This window comes from Egretta garzetta, unplaced genomic scaffold (assembly GCF_000687185.1).
Source record: "Egretta garzetta isolate BGI_Z169 unplaced genomic scaffold, ASM68718v1 scaffold64, whole genome shotgun sequence".
Taxonomy (NCBI): domain Eukaryota; kingdom Metazoa; phylum Chordata; class Aves; order Pelecaniformes; family Ardeidae; genus Egretta; species Egretta garzetta.
Genome location: NW_009259596.1, coordinates 1,341,329 through 1,365,154, shown reverse-complemented (window position 1 = coordinate 1,365,154; position 23,826 = coordinate 1,341,329). Strand labels below are relative to the sequence as shown.

The 23,826-nt window shown below is 38.6% G+C and overlaps 1 protein-coding gene across 1 annotated transcript; it reads left to right on the top strand.

The window, feature by feature from the left end:
- Positions 1-3,747: 3,747 nt before the first annotated feature.
- FAM3C (FAM3 metabolism regulating signaling molecule C) lies at positions 3,748-20,454 on the top strand. The gene is made up of 9 exons (XM_009638152.2): positions 3,748-3,813; positions 6,514-6,618; positions 7,803-7,832; positions 8,244-8,367; positions 12,838-12,896; positions 14,333-14,383; positions 14,855-14,939; positions 17,735-17,861; positions 19,040-20,454. The coding sequence occupies exons 1-9, from the start codon at positions 3,801-3,803 to the stop codon at positions 19,127-19,129; spliced, it is 684 nt and encodes a 227-aa protein (XP_009636447.1). The 5' UTR covers positions 3,748-3,800; the 3' UTR covers positions 19,130-20,454.
- The last annotated feature ends 3,372 nt before the right edge of the window (positions 20,455-23,826 follow it).

The following is a 23,826-nucleotide window of genomic DNA, read 5'->3' as shown; positions in this document are numbered from 1 at the left end:
AGGAGATGTGGTTGCTGCTGAGAGAAGACGTGTCCGCACCTTTAGGACCGAGAGAGGTCCTAGGAAAAGGAGAGGGTGCTCCTCCAGCCTCACGCAGGGTTGCGGAAGATTTCTCTGACAAATAGGAATATCAGAAGATTAACAGAATAGCTGAAATTCATAGCGATACTCATCTTGTGAACGAACGTGTCCGCTACGTGCAGGTATTTGTCTATGCCGATTCTAACTAGAATTGGTTCTGACTTAAAACACCTTTACTGCTGTCCGTGATAGAGGTAAACCTGCGATTTGCTGCCCCTCTCCTTCCAAAGGCCACGCTGGAGGAAAACCAGCATCTGAAGGCACCGATTTTAGGTGCTTTGGTGGATAGCTTCTTCTTTCAAGGTACTTGATGCTGCATGTGAGGGATTTTTTGGTTTCTTTCCACTGCCCAAGTTTTAGACCTTGACTGATAACCCCCTTAAGTTCTGCACTAAGAAAACAATCCGAAGAAAAAGGAAAATCCACGTTTCAGTCATATAACCTAAGGCGTCCTGTAACCAGCCCTTTTACTTCGTGACTTGTAGGTGTTGGTCACTTCTGTTGCCTGTGCTGTGGTGCGGTCCTTGGCCTTTGCGTCTGCACAGGGTTGTGCCGCGCTCGTCGGGGTCAGACCCCGCTATAGGCGGCACCTCCTGCCTCCCTCTCTGACTGGTAAGTGATAAATGTGAGCCTTCTTGTACTGCTTGACAGAAGTAAATTACATTAATGCAGTAATAAAGTGGTTGTTCATATTACTGAGCATGCATAAGTCAAGCAGATACTTGGGTTGTAATTCTGCTGTCCCTGCTTGATGGAATCTTTTTGTCAAAGAGGAGGAAAATAGTGTTTGGGTGGGTCTAGCCCATTGCTAAAGCAATCGGAGGAATGTTGTTGGCACTGGTTTTGTGCATCTGGGTCTGAGCAAGCTCAGTTGTGGTTCTGTGTTCTTTGTTTTTAAATGATCCTATGCACTATTAGAAATTCCAAATCCATTTTTATATCACTTCTATAATTCCAATTACGAGGTCTAATACTGAAGCTGTGGAATAATGGCCTATAAGCATTCATAAGAGCTCAAGGGCTGTCCTATTTTATTCCTGTTCTGTCTTGAGTTAAAAAAATATTCTAAGATAACACTGTATAGGAAAAGGACTTGGCATTCATAAATTATTCTCTTGCAGCTGGAAGATGCTGCACAGCGATTATCTGTACTGCAGCATTCCTGTATTTATTCTCTAGATCAAAATGCACATTTTTTTGGTATTGGAATCTCTACATCGCTTTTAAAATTCTGTTCAAGTTGAGGCATAATACACTTATTTTTACTTTTTCTAAATCAGAAACATTTCACACTTTAAAAAAAAAAAGCATTTTATCTGCACTGTATTTGTCGATTGAAACAAATAATGATGGGTGGGTGGGGGTGTTGGGATAAAGGCATTCTGCAGTCAAGGTTGGATCATGGGATCGTTTCACATGCTTTTTGATTTTGTTCGTATTCTTGCTTTCATGCTTTAAACTCGTTCTGTGGTTTTATTAATAGTAAAACAAAAAGAGGAAACTCTTTTTTCAGAATTGACTTAAAACAAGCTCATGGTTGTTCAAATTACAGACGGTGTTTATTTTAATGTTGATCTGTTTCCGGGGGTGGGGAGGGGAGAGAAAGGAGCTTAGAATAAGTCTGTTCACAGACTTTGAAATAAAATGAGTTTATCTGCCCTGGCAGATTTTTCGCCTTTTTTATAAAGCAGATAAATAGTAGCCTTTCACTGAAAGAAGATCTTCTATATGGATATAATACATGTGCCTACGAATATAATGGATATATTATGTCCATAATATGCTATGAGATTTCCCCTGTAGTACAACCTTAGCATTCAGAAGCATTTGTCTGCTTTCCAAACTTTCTCGGTACTTATTTTCAAATTCTTATGGAGTAGAAATAAATATTTCTGTACTTGTATTTGTTTTTTCCTGTTTATTTCTCTGCTAACCATTTTCTTGGAAACTTCAAGCAATAGAGCACGACTGTGTCTTTGGCAAAGAGGATCTGGACACAAATCACTGAACTTAGTAATAGATACTGAGTTAAGTGAAGGCAAAAAGTTGTTTGTGTAATATCAATTTTTCGTCCCTAGCATAGACCGTGAAAACTATGTGGGGGTTTTGATGATCTTCTCCAAATGATTTGCATTTCCTCACTTCAAATAACAATAGTTTTTCAAATACTTTCTGAAGATAATGTTTTTGATGGTTTTCGAAATCATGGTGTAGGACTGCAGTGTTAGGGATGCTGTAGCTTTTGTGATGGGGGTGTGGGACAACTGCTTGGATTCGGACGATAGTTTATTACATGTTGTCAAATTCGGCCTTTGTGTAGACGATCCAACAAGATCCCTGACTGTGATTTGACTGAATGCCTCATGTATTTTTGAAGTAACTGAGGGCTCTTTCTTACTTATGATGGTAAAAACAGAAGAAGTGACATAGAACAGTTCAGGTAGCATACTGCTTTCAAGTGAATTCTAACTGCAGTTGATTTAAAAAAAAAATTTTACATGCTTAATCTGCTTAAATGTAAAACAAATCACCCTGTTTCTAATAGGTGTGTATTATTTCATTAATAAAGATGGCAACGTTTGCGAAACCCGATTTGCATAGGTACTGTGTTGGTGCTGGGGGGGCCACGTGGCTGTCTGTGGGCATCTTCCTTTGCTCTTGCATTGGGAGTAGGGGGAGACTCGAGGCAGAAGATGCCCAGGCTCCGTGCAGCGTGGGGCCACCATGGCTGAGCATGACCATGGTGCGGAGCCAGCGGCTGCCACGGCTCTGCAGACGGAGGGCAAGAGATTTGGTGCAGCCCAGGGACAAGGGGTTGCTTGAGGAGGAGGTGGCAGCCTTTGAGCAGTCTCTGTGTAGGTTGTAGCCTGTTTTGACTTTATATGGTGGCAAGCTCTTCTCAAGAAGCAGCTTTTCGGTGCTTACGTGGTGTTTGCTTGTAGGCGATGGTTTTCAGTTTATTCTGAAACAGTCTCAGTTCTAGGGTTGGTGCTTCTGTCCCCATTGACCATCACGTGAGTCTTCTGGATGCTGCTATGAGTGACCAATGTGTTGTTACATTTCTGTAATGCATAGATTAAAGTATTAGAACAACCTTCTTTCAGTTCCTTAGAATGCCATTTATCCTAAAGGCCAAAATGGTTAAATCTTTTCTCTCCAAAGCAGTTTGCTATGTTGCCAAATAACAACTTGCATCCCAAAGTTGCTAAGACTTCGGAGCAACGCAGATGGGAGTTGTTGACTTTCACCACATAGCTTTAGGAAATCAAAAGCTGCTTAGATACAGCACTGATAAATACTTGTGTCACAGATTAAAGGGTTGAAAATTGAATGGAATTTGCAGTGGGTTTGAAATTAAATTAATGGTTTTTCAGAACACTTGTTTCATGGAGTAACAAATGAAAGCGATACATCAGGAATCCCTTTACTGTGAGCATTAAGAATTAGGTATTCAGGGCAATCATCATTAATGTTATTGGCTAGAAAATCTATGGGTTTTTTTACTGTTAACTCATCACAGAAGTGCTTATTTGGCTGTAATTACAATGATGTGGGTTTTTTTTTTTCCCCCTAGGTGGCTATTTTTAATGCAGTATTTTTACTGTTAACTCATCACAGAAGTGCTTATTTGGCTGTAATTACAATGATGTGGGGTTTTTTTTTCCCCCTAGGTGGCTATTTTTAATGCAGTATTGTCACTAGCTGGCTGAAGACTAAACATGAGAATAGCAGGTAAGTACGCTCCATAAAATCAGCCTTTTGTCACTTGTGAAACAAGTGCTATAGACAGCATTAACTACTTGTGACAGTAAGGTTTTAAAATAAACTTGACTGGAATAACAGTCATTGCTGTTCCACTTAATTGATGTTTAATGGAATTTGGGATGGTCTAAGACCAAGCAGCTGGTTAAAATGCTTCAGCTGATCTGGAGTGACTGCTTAAGATGCCATGACTTGACATAGTGGCTGCTAAATCTGTAAGATGATGAAGGAATAAGGAAATGCCTCACACCCCAACCAAAAGTGCTATGCACTATTTTAATATTGTGTCTGAAGCTTCCTGAATGGTTACTGGGAATTTGAAAGCCTGAAAATCCTTTTTATAGAGGTAAGTTACTGTAGTGCAGGGTTTGAGAAGCTGATTTGACTTGACAGGTATAGTTGTGGAAGTTTGATAGGCAGAAGGTTGTAAAAATAAGATCTTTGTCAATATAATGCTACAAGAAAATATTGTTTTAGACATTTCCACAGCAGCAGAATAGCCTGTGTGGCGATTGAACAGTTTTCAGTTTCTGATGCGTTGCGCTTTTATCGATAGCTGTTGTGTTACGGTGCAGAAGGAGCAAGTGTTGGCTCTTCTAGGAGAGAATGAGACCTCCTTTTCCAAGAGAGTTGCACACTAACCTTCTAAATGCGTGAAATTAGTCCTGATTTTTGTCACTACTTCCAAAGTTGTTTTTATTAACCTCAATATATATAACTGGGAGCAACCTGCTAAAGTTAATCAAATAAAGAACTGGAAAATGCTGCAGTTTTTAGAAGATGGCTATATCACCTGGAAGATGACTTTTCCAAACCTCTTTTTTTCTTCCATCTAACTACTTCTGTTGCTGAAACCCACAGACAAAGAAGATGCAGCCGTTCCTATAGAATGTTTAACCTGTAGCAAACAGGCTGGTTTGGGTTCAACGGCTAAAAGAATTTTCTAGAAGATTTCTTACCTCTCGCTTAGAGTTCAGCTGAAAGGCTCGGGATATCGAGTGGAGGGATGGTTAGGGGATGCTTAGTGCTCAGACTGAGTTCCCGTTTATCTCGCCTACTATCTACCAAAACAACATGCTCTCCAAGTGCCACTTGCTCAGTGACACATTCCAAAATCTGGTACCATCTTGTCTTTTTAAGCAGTGTTGCTTTGAAAACCTTTTCTCCACTTCTTAACGTGTGCTCAGATCATCTGTTTTCTTTAGTGCTTACACATGGTTCACTTTCCTTCAAGTGCAATAATCTTTGGAGTTCCAGCACAGTATTCTTACATTAAGTTTGCATCTGTGTGTTCTTAGATAATATGGGTGTGCTCATGCACACAAAAAGGGAAAGTGGGAGAGGAAGTCCAAAATATAAGCAAAATAAAAAAGTTATATCCCTTTCTTCATCTTTCTTTTCTTTTTCTATCCTCTTCTCTTTTTTTTTAGCCTTTTGGAAGGATTGATTAGCATCTCTCATCCTTCTGAAGGCTGAGTAATCTGTCTATTTTAAGGTTTTCTGAACAGCCCATCGCAGCAGCAGCCTGAGATCTGCAGGAGTACCAAAGTTTGGGTTTTTTCTGAAGGATTTATTTGGCTGGCAATCTGAGAAACAGAAGCATGCTGTGAGGCTGCTTCTCCCAAACAGTTTGGCATGCTGGGGTGAGACAGGAAGGCAGGGCGTTGATCAGATGTCCCTGCACCAAACTTCTACTCTCACTCAGTATTTTACAGTAAGAGTGGAGTAGTCTGTAAAAATCTATTGCAAATTATGCTAAAAACGGTTGGGGTTCATGGCAGTACTGCATACACCCAAGTTTCCATTTCAGATGAGAATTGCTGTGGTTCTGTACGTCCAGCTCCTCTCCCAGGAGGTAGCTTAACTGCTCAGCATGGAGGCAGTTAGGCTTGTAAAGCCTCAAGCTACCCGAGGCTTCAGCATATTAAAAAGGGGAGAGGTACTGCTTTTTATTACTGTTTAAATTCACTCTTTTGAGTCTTCAAACTTGCTTTGTGAAGGTCAGCAATTTAAATTTGTTGAAAAGGAGGTGAGGACACTTTTTTTTTTTTTTTTTTGTCAGTTGGTTGGTTTTTAATGTAATGCTCAGACCTGACTGACCAAAGCAGCCAAGCTTTGATGAACAAATCCCTAATGACTCGGTGTTGGCCATACGTTAAAATAGAGGTACCTCAATTTCGGGGCAGAGGGGAGAGGGAGAGGAGTATTTATGAACAGCGGGGAAACAGGTACACGTGGCCAAGAAGAGGGAAGTGGAATGGGGAGAGATGGGAATTTCCCCGTTGGACAGCAGCCAGTTAGATCAGCTTAGTTGGATCAGCTTAGTTCATCCTCTTAAGCTGGATTTCCATGGAGAAGTCTGTAGTTTCTCCTGGCTGCTGAGCCGGGTTGGTGTGCCGTGGTGTCGGACAAGCAGGAGGCTGGAGAAAGCTGAGGGCAGGGCACGCACTTGGTATAGTAACCCGATGGGCTGGCTCACTGGCTTCCCACCTTACAAAGTCAACTGCTTGCAGATTGCTTCTGTTTAGTGAGTCCACAAGTGATCATCCTGTTTCCAAGTTCCCCATACTATAATCCAATACACATTTCTCATGTAGTTAATTTTGGTAAACTTAACGTTATCGTTTGCAGATGATTTTTTTTCTGAAACTTGTCTCTCCTTCTGAATAGGTGCTGCGAAGTTGGTAGTAGTCGTAGCAATATTTTTATTGACGTTTTATGTCATATCTCAAGTGTTTGAAATAAAAATGGATGCAAACTTAGGACACATATTTGGTAAGTGATGACTTTGTTTTCTCCAGACATATATTAATATTTACTTGAGCCATAATCAAGAATATCGTATTCATTTTGCTTTAAGCTTGACTTAGACTCTTACACTTAAGAATTGTGTTTGTTTTTAATGTGTGTGCTTGTCATTTTTTTTATATATATTATATACATATATAATGTGTGTATTAAGTAATTTTCTGTATGAAATATTATCTTAATCAATTTGATTCTTTTGCCTGCCAAGGAAACATAACTTTACATGCTTTTTCTGATTACTGGTGCTTACAGTCTTAGTCTGGAGTCATAAACTAGGTGCGTTGAGTGATGTTTCTGGAAGTCTGCACTCTGCCTTTCTGCTGCTTAAGCAAGTCAAAATTTATGCTTTGGGAGGGATTTTTTGCTTGCACAGATGCATTACTATCTACAATTGAACGTGTAGTAATCAAAACATTTCAGATGTGCCCAGGTTCTACACAGAAAAGGATTAGCAGCTGAAGTGGCTTAAAATTCAGAGTCCATGTTTTGAACCAACTTTATCTTTGAAGGGGCTTTTCATTGCGCAAAAAAAAAAAAAAAAAAAAAAAAAAAAAAAAAAATTTACGTACATGGGTAGGGTTCATTTTATTTAACTCCAGATTGCTACAGCGTGAGCTGACAGCCGAACCAGTCGCCAAAGGTGCCTTTAATAATTGTTGAAGAGACACAAATGTCATTGAGTGTTGCAGGTGTGATGTAGATATGTGCATGATGAGGGCTCTTTTGTCTCTTCCTATCCCAGGAAAGGGAGTCGTGAAAGGTTGGGTTCAAATACACCTGAGTTGCAGGCGTCCAGCGGTAGGTGAGAGGAACCCCATCCTGGTGAAGCTGCAGGAAGGGAATTCATTTCACTGTAGTGCCCACATCTCCATATATCCCCGGTGGTTTTGTATCGCTGTGGGTCTTTCTGTTAATCGGAGAGTCATAAATGAAGGCAGCGCTTCTAAATGAGGTTCCTGATCGCTTTCATTCCTCTACCATGTAAAGGTTCATGTTTTATATTGGAACATAGCATTCGGGTGTATTTGATACTTCATTTCAACCAGCCTGTTTTTTGTAGGGGTGCAGAAAGGTTTTAAATTTATAGGATATTTTATAGCAGATGACGCTTTAATAGTAACATCTTGTAAAACTTTCTTTTTACATTTTAGCTAGATCAGCACTGGATGCAGCTGCACGCTGTAAGTATTCATATGCATGTCTTACTGCTGTGACTTGCTTTTGCTAATAACAGATAGACTGTTGAATTTTCAGTGTTGAGGAAGTCTTAATTACACTTTAAACGCAATCAGAAACTAATTTTCCTCTTTTCCTGATTTTTTTTTTCCCTAAATTTCTGGTAAAGTCTGTTGTTTTTGCCAGCGTTTCACTTATAGTTTTGTCTTGTGGCTTTTGATGACAGTGCCAGAGCAAGCAGCGGGGTGAGAATAAGAAGTAGAATAATGAGGTACCACAGGAACCAAGATTATTTTAGGCTGCTGTGAAACTGCAGATGAGAGACTTTGCTCTTTTCCTTTAATTCCTTCAGAAAACTAACTATTAGCCTACCTGTGGTGGTGTCTCTAAAATCCTGTTTTATTTCCTTTTGAAAGCTACAAAACCTCCAAGATACAAATGTGGGATCTCTAAAGCTTGTCCTGAAAAGCATTTTGCGTTCAAAATGGCAAGCGGAGCAGCAAATGTAGTTGGACCTAAAATTTGTGTAGAAGATAACGTGTAAGTATTTTTACCTGTTGTCTCTAAGTACCTCTTTCAAATGCTGTCTTGGATCACTTTGCACACGAAGTCAGTCGTTTCAATGATTCTTTGCAGGTTTTGTTTTGCCAATAGATTGGTGACATGGAAAAATTATATTGCATTATAACTTAATCTCGGATGAAGCACACTTAATACTCTGCAGTAAATGCAGAAATGTACGCTGCTTTAATACATGGAAGATAGCTTACATTTTATTTCAGGTTTGCAGACTGAAGGATTAGTTAGACTTTGCCAAGTCAGATGCAAACTTGCCTCCAAGTAATTTGTTCTTGTGTCTAATAAAATCTCGTGAACGATCGAATAGTAATCAGTGAATGATTGTATTTTTAAGCAATTACTCTTGATACGTCTAACTGAATGTCGTCAGCTAAAACTTTGCTGCGGAATTGTCTTTTTGCAAGTCATCTTTTAAACTATCTATTTCCATAGTACCAATGTCAGACTATATTTTCCCCTTTTCTTTAAAGGGTGACTTCAAAAGGGAAAAATATTTTCATGATCAATAGTTATTTAAATAAGTTAATAAAATGATTGTGAAATGAGGAAAGGGACTGTTTGAAACATGGTTTGGTTTGGTTTGGAGTTTGTCCTGTATTCCTAATAACCGTATTTTTAACACAGTGTTATCAGTAATACTGTGCCTGGAGTATTTAACTGAATACCTTTCGGTAATCCCCATAATGGGAATATTAGTATTTATTTTTAGACTTTCTTTGCTCTTAGGTTGTTCCTGCTCGTTGTTACCCAGAGCGTGCAGCTTTGCATAACATGATCTATCCACTCCATTTTGCATGTCACATGTGAGAAAGCACATGATGTTAGTGTTGTTGGAAGGAGGTTTTTTTCATATGTCACGCTTACAAGCCTTTGCCTGCCATTTGCATTTAAACTACTCCAGTGTAGCTGTTTCACAGCCCATGCTATGTTAGCACAGAGGGGTTCAGAGAAGCAAGTACAGCAGCTGGTGCTAATGAATTCTAGAGCAAACGGCAGCTTCACTGTGAACAACATAACGCCATGTAATATAGTAAATAGGGTAAAGAATAAAAAGTGATGGAAATGTAAACCGATACTTTACTCCCTAAAGTAACTCTGTAAGATCAGTCTTGTATGACCTTGAAGGGAAGGCTGCATTTTTAGCACTAACTCTAGCAACTCAGACATAGCCAAGTTGAAATGGGAGCTTTTTTTCCCTTGACAGCTAAACACGTGCGAGCTTCTTTGCTTTGCATTATTAGTCGAAACACGAGCACCATTCAAATTTCAAGCCATTCTCCTGCGAGGCCGACTGGGCTGGAGCTTGCTGGCTTGCGTAGGAGTGCGCTTGCAGCGGAGCGTCACGGTGTGGTCGGGGAGCACGTGCGAAGTGAGCATGAGCTCACCGTTGGCATGCACGTAGGAACGAAAAGCTGTGCTAGGCTCTGCCTTCCATCCTTACCATTGATTCACTTGGTGACCTTGGACGGTCTTATCTAATCTCCCTGCATGGTATTTTTGTTGGTGTTACAAAACATGCTATCTTCTCCTTCTGGTTGCTAGGAAGCTTAGCACCTGTGAAGAGTGTGATTCACTGATTAAAAGTTGTGGGAGTGCAAGTAATAGTTTAACTTCAGGATTGTAGGGGTTTTTTGCTTTTTTTTTTTTTTTTTGTTAATATATGTCTTGCTTACTGGTTAACTAAGAAGAGTTTTTACTGGCAAAAAAAAAAAAAAAAAACCAAAACCAACTGGATATTTCACTGAAGAAAGTGGTGAAAAGAAAGTAGGTGCTGGCAAGAAATCCTCTATTTTTTTAATACTAGTACGCACCTTAGGGCACAGCTATTGGAGTCTTAAGTCCAGTTTCCTTCAGCGAAATTTTTTCTAAATTCCTTCTGAGGAGGACTCGTAATGTCTCTTTAAATGTCCACCAGAAAAATTGATTAATTTTATATTATCTCGTGCTTTACTTACAAGACGTTTAATTTCTCTTTCAAAAGCTCCCATAACTTCTCGATTGTAAATATATATATATATATAAAAATAATTCTAAAACTGATGAACGGCTGCCCTCTTGTGAGAAAGCTGTCACATTACAGCCGCTACTTCTGTGCCTTAGTGCACAAGTGTGTAAAGGTGTCTCTGAGCTCTGAACGAACTTCTTTCCTCTTCAGTAGTTCTTTTTTAGTGATATTTTGTGAACTCACACCTCCAAAATCCTTTTTTTCTGATTACTTTGTATTATTCTTTTTACTTCCACGACAAGGACGCAGGGACAAGTGTTCATTAATATGTCAATGATATTTACAGCGTAGGTTTTTTTGCTGTGTATTAAACATGAGGATGTCACTTGGTTTATGAGAGCACTAATGGTGCTGATATAATTCAGAATGCATTTAATTTCTCAATTTTCCTTTTTAATTCTATAGATATTTTGGTGTGAAATAGGAATCCTGCTGTGTTAGAAGTTCAATTATAGCCTTGTTCTATATCGGAAGGACATCATCCAAATTAGAAAACACCTACTGTATTCATCATCAAAATGCTAAATATTGTAGTTGCTACATCATGGGCTTTTTAGAAGAAGGAATAATATTGCTATACTTCTTTACCAGCAACTTCTCCATGCAGTTTTACTCCTTTTATTAAGAAGCCAGTTGCATGATTGTGCCACAGTAACCTTATAGCAGAATGTTGTACTACATTCCTTTAATAACTAGTAATTCTTGTATTCATATTTGCAGGATTTTTTTGTTATCGGAAATCCATTATAACTTCTGTTACATATGTGTGGATTTTCAGTGTCTAGTCACCCCAGTATTGGACAGTTCTGCATTTCAGCAGAAAATTTCAAGTTTTCTGCTTCAGAAGTTACTGAATTACAGTTTTAATTTTAATCAGAGCTTTGGGCAGATGATTTAACTTGAAGGACTAATGGAAGAATATGGACTCTTTCATCTCTGATTACTCGTTCTTTAAATCCTGAGCCACTGTGCCAAGAGCTATCATTACCGGGTAGGCTTTCACAGCCTCTCTGAACTAGCTAATGCTGAGTCTGTTCCTGATAGCTAGCTGTTAACTTTGACATTCCTCTAAATTTTGGTTTCTGTCTTCATCCTGGGTGCAGAAGATAGCATCAGAGAGGAAGATTTCTGTCATACTTCTGTGACAGACCATTTCTCGTTTCTAGCCGATCACTGATAAGTTAGCATGAGCAAGCTGATGCTGCAATTGTGTGTGTAAGGATGTGGCCCTTCCAAGACGTTGCTTAGAACAGGTGTTCAGACATCACCTGAAAATTGTATCATCTCAGAAGAAACGTGAAAAAAATTTTTGAACATAACAGGATTGTAGGTATCTGCAGCCCCACCCTAGAGCAAGCTAGGGAGGTTAAAGAAATCCTGATCAGGATGGAGTTAAAGCATCTGTTAGAGTGTGTTTGGAATTCATGAGCTGTGTCCACCTATATGCTTATGCTGAGGTGCTTTCTTGAATCTCAGCTGAAGACTTATTCATTGTCTTAATTTATGTAATTGTTTCAACCCTTATTCCTATTTCTCCTTGTGTATGGTAACTCTTTTACTCCTAACTTCAAAGTGTTAATGCTGGGATATTTCTAAGGCCTGGAGGCAGAACAGAGATCTTTGTACAGTGCCAGTGAAAGGGGAGGATGAGGTCTGGAAGCTTCCTTTTGCTGGAGTGGTACACCCACCGTGGCCCAAGGCAGCGCAGCATCCCAGCTAAACAGTCTTGATGGTCCCATTAGCTGTTCTTTACAGGTCCAAAGGGCTTCCATTTCGAGTAATTGCTGTCATAGATTGTGACGGTTTTGTTGGGATGTGTAACTGTACTCCAAGGTTATATCCAACTTTTGTTTGAAGTCCCATCAGTGTATTAACTGTTTTTCTTGGATTTAGGTTTCCTATTACAGGTACAAGTAGCAAACTGCTTTGACTTTCTTGTTTCTTAGTGTGATGCTGCAAATATTAATTCTAAATGCCTCTGTTCAGTTAGCTTTTAAACTCATTAACACATTTTTGTTCGTCATGTGCTTACAAAAAAGCTTAAAATGTTGGTTACGTGACTGTGCTAAGCTCCTCAAATTATTATCTCTTTGCAGGCTCTTTAACTGCAAGGAATTTGCTTAAATACATGAATAGCACTTTATTTTTTGTGACGCCTTTAATGTACACACATACTTTGAAACCAAGATGATTAAGCGATCGAATGAAATGGATACAACTGGGGCTATTTGAACTATTGGTCTCAACTCAGTGGTGCCATAAGAGCACACGGATTAGTTAACGGAGATTTTTCTTCATTTAAGTACTCATGAACATGTGGTCTTTCAACTGTGTATCTCTTAGAATTTCATTGATCTTTAAAAACCAGAAATATTTCACCTCAGAAAATTGCCCTATTGAAAATAAAATTGTTTATTTTGTTTCAGTTTAATGAGTGGCGTTAAAAATAATGTGGGCAGAGGAATAAATGTGGCCTTGGTCAATGGTAAGTGACATTTTAAGTGAGCAGATTGTCTTCATTTTCAAATTGTTTCTGAAATTTAAGGTGAAATATTAAGGGATGGTAAAAGGCCTGCAGGATAAAAGGAAGTATTCAGCATATTTATACTGAGATAGTGTCAGATCTTGGCACTTACACCTTTTTGTGCATTTTTATTTCTAAAATTATGTAGTAAAATTAGTAATGTGGAGTGCCTTGGTTACTATCTTGGTGATACATAAGATAAATTCCTAATGCACATATAAAATGGGAAAAGACATGAGATGCATGCTACTTCTTTTGACTTTGTGTGTTGCCACCACTATAAAACTTTGTAGATTAAATTCTTACGTTGCTCTCTCTTCAGTGAAGCTTATTTAACAATTCTGTTACTACATGGCAAGACCAGCTCATTATCTCCTAGCTTGAAATCAGTGTATTTGATTAGTCCACATCTATAAAGCTTGTCCCTAAATACATCGTGTTATGTAATTACGTTCAGGATTCTTCACTTTCATTAAAACCAGATTTACCTGTCTGTCACCTTGAAAGCCGAACTGCACGTCAGTACGGGCGGATTTGTCCTTAACGCGTAGGAAGCAATTCCTTATAGCACTGAGACAGCACTTTGTCATTTCACTGCAATAGGAGTTCCTGTTAGTTTTGGATTGTACTCAGGTTTACATCAGCTAAAGCATGACTTGAACAATACTCGGCTGATCCTATTTTGCCCTCCTAAGTTGTCTCGATCTATTCAAAGCCAAAATACCTACCTTTGTATTATATAGCTGCCAGTCTTTCTCCCTGTCTTCCAAACTTTCAATGAATGTATTTATTGAAAAGAAAACTCTACTTTCCATCAAATACTGCCTTTGTAGGCAGAATAGTTTAAAAAAAAAAAAAAGCTTAATGAGATTACTGTAATGTCCACCTTCTATGTGTTCTGGATGTTTAAATTGACTAAGAATTTCTACTCTATAGCAAAACATGGGGTATAATTTTAATCTTAATTACTTTCCGTGTGGCACTGAAGGCAACCTGTAGCTGTGCTATCTATTTTTGCAACAAGAACTTAAAAAAAAAAAAAAAGAAAGAAACCAAAACCAAAAACCCAAAAAAGGAAAATGTATAAAGTGAATTCTCTTTATTGGTTTTAGAGGCTGTGGGCTTTTTGGTTTATTTTCTATTCCACTTGATGCAAAACCAGAAGTTTGCTTCTTTTCTCTTTTTTTTCCTCTTAACCTTTTCCTGCACTTGTTCACAAACTATTGTGCTGTTTAAGGAGCAAGCTTCATAAAAGATAAGAGTTACAATGGCAATTGATTTTTATGGTGTCTCCTGCAGCACCTTCTCTGAAAGAGTCATTAAGAGGAGTTGGGCATGTTGTCTGTAAAATGATTTTGGCTATATTTGATGACACTAAATATTTCTTTTTTTCACAGGTAAAACAGGAGAACCGTTAGACAGTAAATTCTTCGACATGTGGGGAGGAGGTAAGTGCATTTACCTTAGCTGGCTAGAGAGAAACAACTTCAGCGCTTCTTTCTTCTTTTCTTTTTCCCCCCACCCACCCTTCTCCAGGCTCCATTTGCTGCGGTGGTTTAAGGTGATAGTTAAGGGGGTGCTTCAGCTCTGCCTTTTGTAATTGTGACGAGTATGCGACTTTAAAGAAACACAAATAGTTGAGATGGGAGGCAATGGTATCGTTAATCAAACACACTTGTTCTCATGAGTAGTTCCCACTAGTGGTTATGTCTTTACACAGTGTGGCTGAAACTTTCTGTAAAATGAAGGAGTTCTCTGATGCATTTTATCTTTCTCCCACTTAGCATCTTTTTCTAAATTTATAAGTACATTTACAAATGTTCTTAAAAGGAATGTCTTTGCAGGAAGGCATTGCAGGTGTTTAAATATGGAGTGGTTGCTTGTTGTTAAACAGTTCTGTGTTCTCTCTCTCTTTTCAGATGTGGCACCATTTATTGAATTTCTGAAGTCCATCCAGGATGGAACGATAGTGTTAATGGCAACATATGATGATGGTGCAACCAAGTATGTCACTGATTTATATAGTAAATATTGCTTAAACTTCTAAATGCTGTTTTATACTGAAAAAACCACATTCTTTATCATACAGTCACTTTTGATAAAGTTCTGTTCTTCCAAGATGACAGATTTGAAACTGTGCTTTCAGTTTATTAGTTTCAGAATGCTGATGTGATTTGGGGACAAGAAGGATCAAATTAAAAACTAACCAGGTGTAATGGGTTATGTATGTATTTACATACCAACAGCAGAGAAACAATAAATTAGATATTAAATTAAACCCTTTAGCAGAAATGTCACAAGTGTTTGAAAATCTGAAAAGGCTAGAGATTAATAGTTGAGTAATTAGCAATTGCTATATCAGTACACATAGTTGGGTTTTATTGTTCCTCTGAGATGCAACAAGAAGAAAATGTAGAGCACATGGTCAGTCCAACAAGCTGCTTACTCACAGCTATGAAGAATATACTTGCATGTCAGGCATTGCACTTTTTTTTTAAACCATACCCTTATCCTCCCTGGTTCCTGAAGACCCTGTAGGTTTCTAGCTGTTCCCCTAGAATTTGTCCCCACCTGGGTTTTTTTTTATTTTTTTTTTTTATTTTTTATTTTTTTCCTTTCTCCCCAGAATGTATGCTGCCAAGGATATCTGTCTTTTTTGGAGATGTGCTGGTTTTCCTATTGCTGATAGCTCATTCTGTCTTTTGCTAGTAAATTCAGATATGCCCAGACACAGGGACATGACTGTGAGAACATACTCTGGTGAAAATTGGTCTGTTCCATCCAGCACTTTTCTCAGATCAACTCCAAGGTGGAGTTTGGTGGCAGAGACCATTCCCGATAGGCCTTGCCTGTATCCTTCCTTTGGAAGTCTGAGGGTTTACTAGTGTGCACCTCATACTTTTTGGCCTCAGTGTTTGTACTGTTCCACCCTAAAGCTGTTCAGTTTATTAGTGTAGACGTAGCCTAAGAGTTTTTAGTTCTCTTTAACCATTGTCTTCCAACCTTTCCAACTTTGGTCAGCTTTAACAGATACTAACAATTACTGTAGAATTTGTATTGTAAGCTACTCCCCTCTTAAGTCATTGTGTCCAAAGGATTGCTTTTCATAGTGAAAATTAAGAGGGTTTTTTCCTTTTCCGGTGTTGCTTTAATAATATTTAACTCTTTGCTAATGTGTTCTGTACATTTTTTTCTCTGTTGGTTCAATTTGTTATCCACAACTTGTCTGTATTTTTGATATAGGAACAGCATTCATGTGACAAAGTCCTGACTTTGCAGTGTGCAGTATTTGCAGTAAATAGTTAAGTGTCTGCACATTCACTGCTTTTAGGAGAAGAAAGCAATTTAATGTTTCTTTATGTCAAGGGTGGCTCTTCTCTCTGTTGTTCTATTCACTTGTTTTGTTACTTTTCTTTTTGCTGCTCTTCCTTTCCTCTCTGATGTTTTACATAAGTACAGTTAGGTTATTTTAGTAATCATGTCAAGGCTGATGGTTTTGAAAGCTTGTGTGTAGATACAACATCAGCTAAACAAGAAGGTGAGTTGGGTTCATGCATGCTGACAGCCAGGAACTCCTGCTTAGTAGTGATATTACAGAGTTAGCCAAAACCTTACCTCTGGTGGGTGATGGTAATCATAAATGCCAGTTCTTGGAAACAATTAAAATTGTGAAGAACCAACGTGTTTAAAAGACAAAATATTTTTATTTTGATTTTTGTTTTAAATACAAGCTGCCCTATTGCTCTAGAAGCTTGGAGCCTGGGTTGTGCAAATAACCTCCAAAGAACTTCATAATTTTAGCTAAAGTGAGTCATAGAACTATATCTCAGTAAGTAGTAATAATCTGAAATGGTGTGTGTTGTTTAGTAATCGGGCAAGTATAGTAACTGAAAGGAAGAAATAAAGAGCTGTTATTTGGAGGTTTTGGAGTGATAACTTAGCACCCTACAGAATCTTTTTCCCTTCCATACTAAATTTATCCTACTTGGACCTACAGGCACTGAACTGTGCTCTGGGACAGCATTCTGAATTTTGAATTAACTGATCATAGAATCATAGAATCGCTTTGGTTGGAAAAGACCTTTAAGATCATCGAGTCCAACCTTTAACCTAACCCTGCCATCCCACCACTAAACCATGTCCCTAAGCACCTCATCTATCCTTCTTTTAAATACCTCCAAGGATGGGGACTCTACCACCTCCCTGGGCAGCCCATTCCAGAGCCTGACAACCCTTTCAGTGAAGAAGTTTTTCCTAAGATCTAACCTAAACCTGCCCTGGCGCAGCTTCAAACCATTCCCCCTCGTCCTATCATCTGTTACCAGGGAGAAGAGGCCGACCCCCACCTCCCTACAGCCTCCTTTCAGGATCCAAGCAGACAAGAACTTCTTTCATATATTTGGGTCATTAATCTAATCTAAAATAGCTTTTATTTTATCTAGGGTTCAACCTGAGCCTGCAAACAATGTTTACTTTAAAGGTTGACTTTTTTTAGTTGCCTGGAGAATTGCTAACATGACTTGAGTTGTATGTATAAACTCTCACAGGAGAGGGTTCTTGGCTTTTGTTGGTGTACTGATAGGTTTGTATGCTGGTTCCTTGAGATTATAATATTAAAGAACAGAGCTCACTAGGTAAGTTGATCTCAGAACTAACCTTATCTGATTTGATAGATCTTGCCCAATATTGACCGACTTAAACTATATTTAATCAGATTAAAGCTGAATGGTGTATTGAACAACGAAAGCTCTAAGGGCATGTATTTTATTCACATACTGAACTTTTCTGTTTTGTTCAAGGCTTAATGAGGAAGCACGGAAACTGATCGCTGAATTAGGAAGCTCATCTATTACTAACCTTGGCTTCAGAGACAACTGGGTCTTCTGTGGTGGAAAAGGAGTTAAGACTAAAAGTCCATTTGAACAGGTCTGTGACTGTAACTTACTTAAATTTAACAGCTTACATTAATAAAGGCATAGCATGTTTTATAAAGACGGTGCATTTGTCTGAGATGGGTAGCTATTGCAGTAGTGGCACACAGTGTTATTTTCAAATTTATTCCTTGACTGGCTGCCTCCTTTTAAATGTACAAAAAAGATTCTTTGGTGATTCACAAATAAGAAAAAAATCTTACATGGGGTCAATCCTAGTATCCCAATAATTAGAGTATTTATCTTTTTAATGAATGCAATTAAACTGAAGAATTTAAAACTTGCTGCCGAACACTTGTATCTTAGACGCACCAGCGATGGTAGACCTCTGATGGATAAGTGCTGGTGTTCCCAGCTGCTCACTTTGCTCTTCTGGCAAAACTTATTGCTGCCGTAGCAAAGCTTGTGAAAAAGAGTGCGTTCCCATACTTTAGCTGTTAAAATTCAACATGTGTCATTGTTGCTTTTAATTACCAGTAAAGGTAGTTTTGTACTAGGAGAGTGGGGAAGGCGTGTTCTCTTTTGCCAGCTTTGTGAGGGAGTGTGAACCAGTGCAGGAGCAGTGGCAAACTCTTGGAGGCAGTAATGTCTTACCTGATTGCAAATGGTTGCTTGGTGGAAAAATAAACCCCTAATTAAAAAACAAAAAAAAACCCCGAACAAAACCAAACAAATAAACAACACCCCCCCCCCCAAAAAAAAAAAAAAACCCCAAAAAAAACCAAAAAAAAAAACAACCCCCCCCCCCCCCAAAGAAACTACAACAAACTGAACATTCAACATGAAATAATGTATTTAAAGTTCTGAATATTCATTTTCATTGCCTTGTGAATTTAGTATCCTTATTTATTTTTTCCTAGTGGTTCATGTTTTAGTGCAGTTGGTCTTTTTCTTCCTTGTCTCTCTTCCTAAATAAATATCCATAATAAATTTTAAAAATGTTTTCCCAGCATGGCTTAACTGTTTTAATCATACACTCGTCTGAGCAAGTTACATTAAGTGGTGAATGCTGAGAGTGTTATATTTGATGCAAAGCACAAGAGGCTAATAGTGATGTCTTCTCTTTGTCCATGGCCTGAAAATAAGTAAATAAAATTTCTTTTAAAGCTGTGAGTTAAAGCGGCAGGATAAATGACTTTATGTTAATGGTAGATCGATGTTTTCTGTTTATAGCATATAAAGAACAACAAGGACACAAACAAGTATGAAGGCTGGCCAGAAGTTGTTGAGATGGAAGGCTGTATCCCTCAGAAGCAAGACTAAATGAAAACGAAAGGAAAGGAGAAAGAATATGGAAGAAAATGCACTTTCTGCTATTATTAGGGAGAGGGCTATGAAGGAGACTGTACTGTAAATAATATTTTTAAAGCATGCAACCATCATGTCGGTGTGTGCATGAGCACTGACATTTTGAATATTGGGATTATTTATTGCTAACACACATAGAAATCCTTTTTGTAAATATGTCCAATGTAAAAGAAACATCAAATAATTTCTATGCAGATTTCTTAAAAGCACAGTGTTTAGTTTGCCTGTGGTAAATAATATCTTGTAGATGAACTGGCTAAAAAATTGCATATGCGGATAATAAACAGATCCTGACAAATGTTGTACTGTCCTCTTAACAGCGTAATGTTGCTGTGAGTATGTAACCTTTGTGGAATATGTAGATTTTAGTGATAAGTTAATAAAGAGCTTTAATTTTTTTTTATCCTCTGCCTTTTTAATGGCAGCATCACTTTTTATTAAAGCTGTTTGGTTATTCTGATACCAAGTGCTCCAGAAATTTATTTTGTAGTCCCCCGTCAAAACTGAATAATCCGTAAAGGAAGAATACATGATAGTGTAATACAGATACGCCATCAGAAGCACAATATAAATCATGTTTATTAGGGGAAGAACAAAAATATATAAAGAGCATGCATGGTATTTCAAAGCAGCTTGGAAGGATTTGTACTTGATGTGAAAGCGTTTTCTTTCTAGAAGAGGCTTGGCATGTTAAGCAGCAGTACTGTCGCTAACTTGTTTGGTTTTCATTGGAATTTTTGCACTGCTGCTTAACCATCGATTTTACCCATGGCTGTTTGGCTATCGTGGCCAGTCATGTAGTAAATAGGCAGAATGGGATAGCTTCCTCTTTTAGTTCTAACTTCAGGAATAAATTTCCCATCGCAAAGAGCCTGTTAGAAAGCAGCCTGCCTTCCAGTGAGAGGTCTTTCAGGGTACATGGTTACGCACCTTTACCACCTACGTTACATCTAATGTGAGCTGAGGCAATTTCTTCTTACGGCGAGACGTTACAGAAAGCATTGTGCCTTGGGTTGTGCAATGCGTGACATTAAGCTTAACTGACAATGTTTCCTTCATAAGTTTGTTTTGTTTTTTTTTTCTTTTAATGGAAAAAAAAATGGACCAAGTTGAAGGGGCCTTATTCTTTAGCTCGTATCAGAGCTGTGAGAAAACATTGCTTTCTTTGGAAACATCTGTTTCTTTTAAGTAGGGCCAGCTTGAACTTTTGCTGAAACTAAGTTAGTATGGTATAATTGATAGCGTTGGTATTTGTAAAATAGGGGCAGTCACAGAACTGGGTGTAATCTCATGGAGCTTTGTGTTATGAGTTCTGGTATAATCTTCAAAAACTGCTGGCTAGTACCATGGGGCAAAAGCCGCACAGGATTCTTCAGGACCCCACAGTGGGAGCTGAACACAGTGGCACTCAAAATACTATTATTGTTGATGTATTCTGAGACAAATTTAATTCTGTGCACTACGAATTTCAAGAAATATTAGTAATTACTTTGTAAGTCAAATAAATAATCTGTGATACCAGAGTAAGGCTGGATTCTGAGTTGTTCTGTATGTTTAGCTTGTTAAACAATGTGGTTTTCCCTCAAGTTCAGTGTAAAACAGCAATAAATGCACCTTCTACAGTGAAACTGCTTTTATTAAATCTTTCAGATTTTCTTGTGTAGGAGGACGTGTCAAAAATTGACTATTTTTTTTTATCAAAGTAAACCCCCCTCTTTCTATCAGTTGGAAAATAACTTCTATTATGTAACAATAGTCTGTGGAAAACTAATGGTGTAAGTCCTGAAATTTTCACAGAAATACAGTTTTGTTCATGTGTATGACAGCATCAGTTATGCTGTGATCCAGAATAATACCAAAGTAATTTTGAAGCTCCTTAGCAGGGGCTTAAGAGGAAAAAAAGAAAACGTTTGTCTGCATTCATAGTTTCCCTGGACTGCTCTTGTCTTCATTCTTTTGGTTTTGAACGCCAATGAATATTTCATCTTTCATCAAATTAAAAAGTTCCAATTTTCTCTACAAAATCAAATGGAGAGGAAATAAGACTGAAGGCAGACCTCTTAGCCCTTGTATCTTTTAAATTTGTGCCTTTTTTTTCCAGCAATCTGAATTAAGTATATTATGACATTTTTAAACTCCCTTAAAGTTGCACCTGCGACAAACCTTTTACACAGCAGATTTTAAAGCACTAAAATGGTAGGATTATTTATGTAACTTCTTAAATAATTTGATTCTTGTGATTTTGATGGAAGTCTTCCTCTTATTCCCTAACCTGTGTCCTCACAGATGTATCACATTGTATTTAATAATACTCTTCAAGTATATAAAACTTGTACTGGAATGGCCATGCAAATGGGGTCTCCTTGCTTTTGTCCATCACCCTGGTCTGTTGACTTGCCACAGGATCTAGTCATGCCATCCCCTCTCTTCTGTCTTGAGTGGGCTGGTTACTGTACCCCCCCATTGAGGTAAACCTTCCGATGATTACTCTTCAAGAAGCAAAACTTTCTGATATTGTATGCTCATTTCCTTTGAGTTACCACGCACAAAGATTACTTCTCTGGCCTCCCCACTCTCTCCCACAGCTGGTGGTAGCAAGTAGTCGGTTGCAAAGATGAAGGCGTTTTGTACAGGTGACTTCATGCGAAAGTACCTGTGTGTGACAAAGCTCCAGGGTGCATATTTTCCTACGCAAGATGATGGGAACATTTGCAGCAGCTTGTGGGCTTGTTGACAACAGAGTAGTGAGGGAAGGAAAAGAGAAAAATTGTGGAGGGATGTCTACCTCAAAAAGTGCAGCTGTGAGAAGAGAAGGAGGATGACAAGAAGGTTATAACATAACCCAGCACCCAACTGGGATCCAAGCCACCTGAAGACTTCTTCACTGTAAACCACAGCTCTTGATTGCTGTGCTAGCGTTGCTTTATGCAGATAATAGGAGTCTTAAGAAAGAAGCTGAAGGGGGTCTCTACCTTGGTATGTCCTCTGCATCTTTCCTACTGTCTTTTATGATCAAAGCTTTTTTACTTTTTGTCTGGAAACAGCAGAGCCTTTTACAGCTTCAGTTTCCCAAGTGCTAGTTTGGAAAATGCTTCCCTTTGCTCGGCATGTTTTGCTTTCTAGATGCCTTACCATGGCACTTGGCTCCCTCAAACATTGACATGACTACTGAACGCTTGATGTGCATGTAATGTCTCTTAAGGTGGACTTCCTGCAGTGTGAGGGTTTTTTCAAGGATTGAATATAAAATAGAGGTCAGGTGGATAAAATTCAAGGACGAAATAAAGTAATTATACTGCCACCAGAAGTGTTGACTGACTTCCCTGTGTAAGGATGGGAAGGGCCATAGTTGCTCCCTAAACTGACTTGGGTCATGGATACCAGGCAAGGGACTTGTTACTGATGAAATCCTCTTTGGCTTTATGTCTGTAAGGCCATACTCTAGCCTTTATACAAGGGACCTTGCGAAGAAAATTGAAAAGGAAACCTGGATGGGAATTTTGAGGCCGAAGCAGGAAGGTGCAAGGACAGCTCTCGGCCTGTTTGATGATACCATGAGGTGTCAGTAGTTTCTGATGCTGTACTAGAGACGTGAGGGACACTGCTGCTCACCCTCTGAGCAATGTGCCAAAAGGACTCAAAGACCTGGGCTCAGCCGCCTCCTGCTGCTGCCTCCCTGCAGGCAAAAAATTGAAGAATGGCAAGAGAGAACGTGCTCTACTTGAGATGTTTCATTACATTCCTGATTATCTCAGTATTAGCTTAAACCCACTTTTAGTTCCTCCTTGATGCTCCTTTAGTCAGCCCTTTCAGCCTTACAAACAAGTTCTAATGCATCCTTCATAGACCAGGTTCCTCAGATGTCTCTTCCTATCCTTTACTGTCCATCTAGATAGGTTGTCTCATGTACGATCCAAAACTTCTTTGCTGAAAATTACTGATTAATTCTTTGCAAGTTAAAAATTTACGACCCTCCCCTTCGATGTCTTTCACGTTCTTCCTGAACCTGTCTTTTCTTCTCTAGAACATGCAACTCAGATCCTTTAATCTTGCATTTATCCTTTTAAAATTGCTACATTCTGTAAATCTGTAATCACCTTTTCCTTCAAAAAGAAAAAGATCTGTTCCTTTCTTAGGGTGTTGTCCATGCAGGATATGGCTATAACCTCACTGGCATTAAAAAAGGCACTCCTATCTGAGGAGGAATCGTGTCTCCTCTTTGAGCTTGATGGATGGCGGTGGAACGGAATGCTATCTTCTGTGGAACGTAGTCTGCAACTGTTTTTTCCTATCAAATGATATGGCAATCCTCTCTGGCTAATTATCTTCCTTGGCCTTGAATAGTTCAACATTGTCTTTATCAGCACAGCTTCGTGTTCCCAGATCTTGGCAGCTGAATCATCCTTCCCATTGGAAAACTTGGTGGATAAGGTCTTGATTTATGGCTTTTTTATCTAAGCCCTCATAGATGTCTCAAAAGCACCTAACACTCAAAGTAGATAACTATAACTTGTATTAAGTTTTGTGTTGTATTAGTAAATAAAATTAACACTGTCTGTTTGTTATCCCTTGAAGTACGTAGAAATGAAAACTAACTTTCAGGGCTTTAGAGCATACATGGAGAGGGTTAGGGAGCAGTATAGAGCGCTGTA